This window comes from Sparus aurata, chromosome 20 (genome assembly GCF_900880675.1).
Source record: "Sparus aurata chromosome 20, fSpaAur1.1, whole genome shotgun sequence".
In the NCBI taxonomy this organism is placed as follows: Eukaryota; Metazoa; Chordata; class Actinopteri; order Spariformes; family Sparidae; genus Sparus; species Sparus aurata.
The window spans coordinates 5,403,077-5,412,804 of record NC_044206.1 but is presented as its reverse complement, the minus strand read 5'-3'; the positions used below and the strand labels follow the sequence as shown (position 1 = coordinate 5,412,804).

The window sequence follows — 9,728 nt, the reverse complement described above, 5'->3', positions numbered from 1 at the left end:
TGTAGTATATTGCATTTGGGATTTTTTATTTAGATTCTTTTTCTTATTCACTATGAAATCAAACTTTTTTCTTACGGCTTTCCTAATTATGTCTGCATTAACTTTGATCAGCGTTACATTCGTTTTAAATGTTTGCACTGCAGCCTCAGATCCATTACTTCAATTAGCAGCTTTTCTGTTGCAGCTCTGATCTCACGTGTGAGAGAGATAGAATGTAACTAGGTACATCTACTTATATAGTGTACTACTAATACAGTTTTTACATACTTATAAATATTTTTTTTCCTTCATTTTACTGCCACTATAATACATTTTGGAGGCAAATATTGTACTTTTTACTCCAGTGTATTTATTTGAGAAGTGGTCACAAATTTACAAGTTACATAACAAATTGCTGTATCAGAGCCAAACTCAAAGTAGTTCATTTTATGAGCAATTGTATAGAAAAAAACACTGATTGCCATAATCAGAAAAATGCTGAAAATCACTTTTGATAATCACCTGACCAACAGTATAATGTAAATACATGTAAATATTTCCAGAATTTACCTTAGCTTGTGATTTTGATACACAAGTACATTTAATATTGGATGCTTTGAGTCCTTTACTCAAGTACTAATAGTGTGGGTGCCTTCCATTTTCACAATAGGAATAATTTAAGACAATAGCTTTACTTTTACCTAAATATGACTCTTGGGTACTTTTAACACCTCTGTATAGATGACGCTAAATTGAAAAGTGTAATCACCTGAGCAGATGCTCAGCTAAACCGAGAATCAGCTGTGGTCAGTTGTTTCTATTTTAACTGATTTAGAAAAGACTTCTACATTAGTCTGTAAATGTGCTGTACTGCACAGAGGTGTGGTGCATTTGTTTTTACAGGATGTGGTCACTGAATGCGTGTTGCATCATGAAAAATACCATGTTGACTTCTGTTGAGATCAATGTGAAAAGGCTTCAAAAAGTGGAAATATAAAACTTTTTTAAAAAATGTTTTAGAATTTGTAATCCATTGTTTGTGGTCCACTGATTGGATGGTTGACCCCTGAGGTATTCTTTTGACTGTTCATGACTTTTAAAAATTATACACACATTTTCTATAACAGGGTTGTCTTGACACATGAATAGGGACTGTATTATGTTCAGTATTTACAAAAGGAGCAATAGAAGCATCACAAACTGGCATAGTTCAGCACGGCCCAGGACATGAAGGCTCACATCACTGGTACCATCTGCAGAGCATCAGTGAAGTGAACCGTCTGCAGAGCTCAAATAATGCTACAAGACAACACTCAGCCGGTGTGTTCACGCTGCTGCTGCTGCCGCTTCAATCCTCAGACTGTGCGACTCAACATGAACACATTAGTTTTGTAACATTCTGTATAGTTTTTTTGTGCATCTTAAGGAATCAAACAGTGTTGGATATTTTCCTTTTTAAAATGTACCCCTCAGCTCCTTCCAATTGCCAGAGGACCAGCTTGCACCCTTATGCATCCTATATAATTTTGTGGAGAGTGGAACACATACTTTATCACAAAACATTCATAAAGGTTGGCTCAATGAATTTAATATGGTGACATTTCTCTCTCTTTTTTGGGGGGGGGGGGGGAGGGGCTGGGCTTTTGAGCAGATCCACTGGAAGCAAAACCAAAACAGCCCCACAGCAAAATACTACCAGCATTTTCATAAGACATTATAAACTTGAATGTTTTGTGACAGTGTTCCACTCATTCCATCACTGAAAAAAATGTGTTATACAAATAGTTGGAACTCAAGGCTGCCATGATATACATGTTCTTTACAAGTTGTATTGAAAATGTATTGCATTTTACAGGATTCTGAGACAAGACATCTGTTGTGAAGCCACAGCAGTCATCTGGCAGCCTGCTGGCATCTCAGCACAAAGCAGGTCTGAAATAAAAACCATCTAATCTCAGATTATGGTTCCCCTCAAATCCTGCCAGAGTGGATCTGAACCACCACATTAAATATGCTGTTACTAATCCCTTCCATTAGACTCAACAGGTCACCACAGAATCATATGTACATCAGTGCTGTGTGCAATAGGACCAGAGAATGAAAAGACAGTTGGTATCGTGTGCATTTTATTGGAAATCCGATTGCCGGTTAACAAAACTGACGGTCAAAGACATTTGAGTCATTAACTGTACATTCAAGGGAGGAATGGAATGTTTCTAAAAAAGGAATGGAGCTCAGAAATTAATCTGGACTATACCTGGACCTCCTTAGAGACCAGTTTCAAGTACAGTATGATGGATAGAGGGCAGGAGGGGTGTGACAACTGTGGGACACAAGAACTTCACGTGAGTTCTTCTCCCTCTAGGCTACGGGCAAAAAAGAAATCTGAGGCAAGAGTTCACTGGTTTTCAACCAGTGGGAGCACTGCTGCAGGACCCAGAGAGGTTTAGTAGAGCCAGCTGAAGGCACAGCTCGTGTAGCTGACCAGCTCGTCATCTGTAAACCACAGGGAAATCTCCTTGTTGGCACTTTCCACTGAGTCACTGCCATGGATGATGTTCCTGTGAAAACAAGAGCAAGAGGTCAGAAAGAGTGACAGACTGAGAATCTAGTCCAAACAACTTCACCAAGTCGAAAAGTTGCTGTATATGGCCTCCCACTGTCTGTTCAAGCAGCGCTCTGACATTGTTCAATTGTGTCAAGTTTGAAAAGACTGAAGTAAAAGTTTTGTGGGGCTTTTCTTCAGTTCCTGATTCTTGCCAGCTACCTGATCAGTTGTGCGCATGTGCAACTCAGATGAAAAATTGGCATGTAGTCTCACTGCTTTACCACTTCCATCCTCCACTCCAGAAAATATCATTCCAAATTAAGAATGTCATTGATTATGTTTCAGCATTTCTGGATTTAGTCTGATAGGCAAATGATCTGCCATTTCCTACTGTCCTTTTCTCCTGGTGTCTTCCAATTGCCTATTTTTAGCAAGTTTCTCACACCCAAAAAAAAAAAACTGAATATGCATAGCAATTTTTTGTAAAAGTTGTAATTCATTAGAACTCACTTGCTGACATCGATGCAGAAGTCTCCTCTGATGGTTCCGGGCTTAGAGTCTGCGGGGTTGGTCTCGCCCAGCATCACCCTGCCCGTCTTCACCACACCCTTGCCTTCCCACACCTGGAACACGAGAAATGACCGATGAATTCCTCAGCTAACACGTTTCCCCAACAACAGGAAAAGTATGGGTGTCATTTTCCACAACAGGCAGCAGAGCAGGTTTGGTCTCCGGGGTTTAAGCCTTTCTGGTTCAACAAACAGGGTTATATAATCTGTTGCGAGTGGTCTCTTACCATAGCAACCACTGGACCAGAGCTCATGTAGTCGATGAGGGTAGGAAAGAAGGGTCTACCCTTCAGGTCGGCGTAGTGCTTCTCCAGGTGGTCCTGAGAGGCCTGCAGCAGGAGACAGAGACAGATACATCTGCGTCATTCCATTCCAGACAATTCAATTTGCTCATAGGCTCCACTTGCACAACCAACCCAGGTACATCAACTCTGAATTAAAACTGTTCTCCGGTTGATGGAAAAACAAAGTTAACTAGAAGTGAAAATACAGCACAACATCCCTTCACTCATCATTCACTGTCATGTACTAGCAAAGACATTTAAAAAAAAAAAAAACTAGAAGGTTAAACTTCTAGACATTGTCATAGCCTTAGAGTTTGACCTTCAGTGCAACAGGCACAAGTGCTACAATGTACCACATCCACAGTGACACCCAATACTGTTTGCAGCTTACAGCCGAGTGCCAGATAATAGTCAACATGATGAAACCATTCATAAGGCCAGTCTAATGTGGTGTGGTCAGTTGTATTTAACCAACTTGCCACTGTAGAACATTGGTTACATAAATGGTGAAACGAGGACATCTTAACTGTGCCTCTGTGCGCTCCAGTGCACGAACACAATAGCACTGGGGAGCTACGCACTCCTCAGACTCTTAAAATGGACTTGCCCCTGAAGCATCCACATATAGACAGAAAGAAAAAAGGGGACATTAATTTTGAAGATATTAAACCCATGTACAAAATTATTCATTTTGAAAAAGTTAAATTAGGCATTATTCAATACATTTTGAAAATAGAACTTAAATATGTGGATCGTTATTAATCTTTTATGTTGACAGATATGAATTTTGATCAGCAATAAATGAAGTTTCTGCCTCCCACCACCCCTCAATTCTCAACCTGTGGCAAACACAGCCCACTACAGAAACACTGATGGGACTGCGACAGTTGTTACAGGGCTTCAGGCTCAGTGAGCAGACCTGACATCTACCTCAGGGTTGTACCCATTAGACCTGATCAGCCTTGTGCAGATACTGGCCCAATTACTCAGAGCAGGCACTGGCCAGATGTGACCAATACACTATATACACACACACACACACACACACAATGTTTCTTTTGCAAAAATAAATCTTAGTTATTTACATTTAAAAACTTCAAAAGCTACAGCAAGTCCTGGACCCACATTAGACTGAAACCAATTGATCCTAGTGAGGTTCACACTGTAAAGTTAGAAAAGGTAACTGGCATCAGATCAGTACACTGCATCAGAAGCTACAGTGTAAAAAGTCAACAGGTGACATTATAGAGTCGAGTGTTTCAGGCATAATCATAGTTGGTTAAGATCTGAAAGTCGTCTCAACGACATGAACAATCCTCTGAAGACTCCACCTTAGTGCAAAGTCCTGTTCACAGCTGACATAATAGCCTTACCACATATGGTAAGGCAGCCATGTCACATGGTTCATACATCCAAAGATAAGATTGCAGTCACAAAGTGAACCACACATCTGGTAACAATGACATCACAACCAATCAGCACAACCACTGCAGAAACATCTGCAACACTCGACAAGTAAAAGTCAAAGCATTCAAGTCAAATACTTTAAGACTGATTCTGTTCTGATGGCAGACATCAGATGTTATATCAGTTCAAAACTAGCAGCTCGTCAATCCGTCTCTGGGCAAACCTCTGTGCTTGTGACTTGGCACCCATTCCATTTTCACTTCCTCCGGCACCACTGAGCACAGAGACACCAGAGTTAATGTGAGCTATTAGGGTTAATCTCCTTCACCTCAGTTAACTGGAATGGGACATTTTTGGGACACGCCTTTTCATTTTTTCCTTCCACATCAAGGTCTTGCAGAATGCAGGTTAATCATTGCACATGACCTCATGGTGGTGTAGCAGGGTCCCACTCTGTCACAGCTCAGGTATAAGCAGATCAGGAGACCTCAACTCCGTGCTAAATCACTCATGCCATGGTCAGGAATAGACAAGCGGGCTAATCAGCTCACCAGAGGTCTTAACTGTCACTCTGCACACTCACAAGACTGTTAACATGACCACTGACTTATGAGAGCAGCTCGCCTCAAGCCCTTTACTTAACAAAAAGTCAATGCATTACAGATGATATACAAGAAAGGGCTTACTTACATGCATCATCTTCATGCCGACAAGTTTGAAGCCTTTCGCCTCAAACCTCTTGATGATCTCTCCAATGATTCCCCTCTGCACACCATCAGGCTTGATGGCAATGAAGGTGCGCTCTTTCTGTTCAGCCATGATTCTGTAAAAGAGGAGAAAGAGATGACGACAACATAACCACTTACAATCAACAGGGGGAATACGCCCGGGGTCACTCACGACTCTTGTTGGCATTCGGCATGTCCAGTAGTGGGGCCGGCTGCTGAAGGCACCGACCCCATCACACCGCACAGGCGACAGGTTGTGATCTGACGACGTGATCACCTTGACTGGACTACTGTGACTTTGACTGCCAGCCACTCCCACTGAGGAAAGACTTATCCTTGCATGGTTTCTAAAGAGGTGCACTGAGAGAGTCAACTGCCACCATTACCATTCAGAGCTAATGAATAACTCAAAAACAAAATCTGGGGCTTCAACTGGGGCTGCACAATTAATCAAGTCCATAATATGGCCATGTGCAACAACCACTGAGGAAGAGATTGTTTGTTTTTTTAACCAGTTAACTGTTCAGTACTGTGTATCATTTCGGGCACTTCCAATTATTTCTGATCAACTGAAGGTGTGGCCTAGAAAGTGAAAAAGGCTGAAGTTGTCAGGAGGAAAAAAAACAAAAAACCCTTACTGCAGCCTTACTTAAATTGGCTCATTTCAGTTAAGCAACCTTTGTAAAAATGCTCAACTTCAATTTAGTTCCTAAAAAAATAAGTGAATAATTAGAATATACATTTGGAAATTACAACCCACCCAAAAAAGCAGAATTGCATTACATATGTTAATAATGTTAGTCTGTTTTTTCTACGCAGCTCGACTTACATCATTAACCATGGTGCATTACTGAGGCCAAAAGCCAAATCATAGAATCACCGACTCCCACAAACGAGCATTTAGAGCTTCCCAGAGTGCATCCACGCCAAAAGACTCCTTAAATGCAGCATGGTGCAGGACAGATCTGAACACTGGGGTTAGGTTTTCTAACAAAATTGGCCTATTGTTTAACCACGTCGCTTCCCGTTTTTGTCCAGTTATTGCAGATAGTGGGATTTCAAATTACATAACCAACTGCATCAGGCCGATGTGAACTGCCTTTAGTGATCTTTGCACTTTAAGCACCGTCCAATTTTCTTTATAATGCTGACACATGGCCCATGAAAAATCAGAGCCAGATAATAAAAAAGCGAACACGACTGCTTGCTCCGGCCCACACTCCATTTCACTGCCAGTGCTAATTCACATCCACCCAACCACTCCCTTAGCCAGGGACAGTCTGCTTTACAGTTAAAAACACGTTTAAAATGACAAAATAGTTACATACTACCACTAGCTGTGAATAGATGAATGAGTTCAATGAAGTCACCACAGTCAAACAATACAATAGGCTAGCTGGGCGATAGCCAAGTCCTGTTTAGACATGTTACATTAGCCTAGCAGGCACGATTATAAAATCGCGCCCTGTACAGTCTTGAGAAGGATGTCTGACAGGTCGTGTAGATTAGAAGGCAGACGGTCTCCAGTCAGCTCGATCATGGCGGTGACGTTTGCTCTGCCGGCTGCGGCTGACAGCCAGGGTTCATAAGACCACCATTTAGCCTGGACAGTCAACTCTGCCAGAGGGACGAGAGTCATCCCCCTGCGGAACCACTCGATACTGACACTGCCTACAGCACTGAGACAGCTAGCCTAATGAATTCCGTTACAAAGCCGCACTGGAAGTCTGGGACAGGCCCGGGCCTTCAGACACAGCCACATGGTCTTTTGTTCGCGCTGCTGCTGCGGAAACTCAAGTCCACGTAACGGAAGATGTCAGGGCGGCGGCGAAGACACCGCTTCACCGGTCGGTGCCTTCACAACATGTCCGCCCCCCCCCAGCTTCAGTATGAACCATGTCCCCTTTAATGGCTTAACGAGTTTAAATGCGCTAAAACCCAAGTTACAACACAACTGCTGGAAAATACGACTTCAACAAAAAACAAGCAAAAAACGGACGAATTCAGATGTGTGAAGAACAGGAGAAACAAGAGGAGTGCTTACATTCATACGAATATCTCTGAAACGAGGAATAACTAGCGAACTTTACCTTGACAATGAGGCTCCGGTACAGCTTGGGGCAGTGGTTGCTCAGGTGGACGTGGGAGAAGACCTACGGAGCGTGCGCAGCCTCTATTTATGCGCGAGGGCGGAGACTGCGGCGACGGCAACCAACTGGAGCCAAAAAGGAGCAGTTTTCAGACGTGTGCTGCAGTGCAGAAGGGGAAGTGTAGTGTCTACTCAAGAGCTCTACAAGCTGAGAGTATAAATGATAGTATAAACCAGACACACACACACACACACACACACACACACATACATACATACACACGCATAAGTATAACTAGTGCATTGCCCGTAGGAAGCATGTATTCCTATAGAAAAGTGGGAGGTTAAGTAGCTTTTTCATGGTTGGCCAAATGAGGTTTTGTTTGAAGGTGGGACGTCAGGGATATAATTGGCTGTTTTTGACTACTTTTGATTATACCATTATATTTCACCTTAAAAACTATTTACCTTGTTTGGTGTCATTATTTTCAGCACAACCTCACATGTGTGACTGTACAGTTATTTTTTCATTTTGACATATTATATAAACACTATGGACCTAAAATCACAAAATAACATAAAATCAGAGTAGGAAAAAGTTAGATTTTTTTACTGTGAAAACCACAAATATGTTTAATGAACCAATTGCATTAGTTATAATGCAAACATAAGTTGTTGTTTGCTAAATTTGTCCATACGTTTTTAAAATTTACAAAGTTATATGTAACCATTTACATTTAAATGCAGGCAATGCCTCAGGCTCCTCAGCTCAATGAAGAGCTGCACTGCCTGCTCCACATTCAGCAGTCTCCTCATTGATTTGACTCACAACACAAAAAAACGACTACACTACACACTAAACACACTACACTATATAACATACTAACTATACACTCCAAACACGCTATATATCACAAATCTCTCAACTCTCAAAACTCGCCATCTCTGTCGCTGTCTGTATCACCGCCGGCGTCCCTCACACAACTTTCCCCGTTCCTCAGCAACCAAACTTGCTGCTTGGACACTTACGTGACAAAAGCCCGTTTTTACCGTTTCTGCCTGCACCGGACACAAAGCAAACGTAACGGCAATATTCGCGAAAAAGTGTGGCGGACATTATTTACTCTAAGTCCGGTTTTGGACATGCCAGTGCGTCTGGTCCGTCGCCTCGGAGGAGGGCCGTGTGGGTGGGCTAGCAGCTAGCTACACACAAACATCCACAGATTCCAATTCCACTTTGTTGTCCGTGCGTATCCGGACTCGTTTAGTCTCATTAATCCACAACTGTCAGTTTAGATGCACAGAACAGAACGGGACCGAACTGCTGGCAAAATCTCGGTCCAGCTCGCGCCGCTGCAGGTATAAATCTGCTTGTTTCTTAAGGTGTGTCGTGGGCTTGAGCTCTGCAGTGATTGGCTCTGGTACGCACGTGGCTATGGTGGCTACGGTTGACAATGCTAGCAGAATTGGTAAAGCATTTATGAAATAATTTATTAACGGTATCATTGCAGTCCAAACAAATCCGACGTCGCACACCCTTAAACCACGCAGCAGCCATGTTGTAAGTCTTAGGTCAGTCTGATCCTGATCCCCAGAGATATTTTAGGAACACACACACAGACAGACAGATAGACAGACAGACAGAGATTCCTTGCTTTTATAGAGAGATGATAAACACTAACCCTAACCCTGCAGTACGAATCTTAGTGGACACATCCCAACATGACATGCCACAGGGGGTGTAGTGTAAAATAGTGTTTTGGGGCCTCATTCTCCTAAAGGACAAGTGTCAAATAACTATTTTTGAGTTTGTGTTATTACCTCAGTAGTGTTCTATCCAGTCCAAATATTAACTTAGTATGAATTGTGTAAGTTTTATTTTTTAAACACTGTGCTCCATTCTAGCTGTGATGTCACAAATCGTGCAATTCTGGGGCCCAAAAAGACTTTTTCCCAAAAGCTTACACTCTGAAAGAAGCAGTTGCAAAACAGGAGACACACTTTTTTGAGCGTCATAATTTGAGCTGTAAAATTAAATCATTTATTCTCTAATCAAATTTGCTGGACGTTAAACTGGAAGTCCGCTAGAGGTCTTGGGCCCCACACCACGGAAGATTCAGGTAA

The 9,728-nt window shown here is 42.2% G+C and overlaps 1 protein-coding gene across 1 annotated transcript; it reads right to left on the bottom strand.

Annotated features, from left to right (window-relative positions):
- Window positions 1-2,088: 2,088 nt before the first annotated feature.
- Window positions 2,089-7,751, bottom strand: LOC115571334 (nucleoside diphosphate kinase A1). The gene is made up of 5 exons (XM_030400687.1): window positions 7,606-7,751; window positions 5,478-5,610; window positions 3,324-3,425; window positions 3,038-3,150; window positions 2,089-2,540 (listed from the first exon to the last, which is right to left on the bottom strand). Exons 2-5 carry the CDS (start codon window positions 5,604-5,606, stop codon window positions 2,426-2,428), a joined length of 459 nt encoding a protein of 152 aa, XP_030256547.1. The 5' UTR covers window positions 5,607-5,610; window positions 7,606-7,751; the 3' UTR covers window positions 2,089-2,425.
- Window positions 7,752-9,728: the final 1,977 nt, after the last annotated feature.

Excerpts from the sequence above, each read along its gene's own strand:
- LOC115571334 (XM_030400687.1), bottom strand. The coding sequence starts at position 5,606 with ATGGCTGAACAGAAAGAGCGCACCTTCATTGCCATCAAGCCTGATGGT. Across the intron at positions 3,426-5,477 it reads TCGGCATGAAGATGATGCAT|GCCTCTCAGGACCACCTGGA; the intron begins GTAAGTAAGCCC and ends CTCCTGCTGCAG. Across the intron at positions 3,151-3,323 it reads CTGGTCCAGTGGTTGCTATG|GTGTGGGAAGGCAAGGGTGT; the intron begins GTAAGAGACCAC and ends CTCGTGTTCCAG.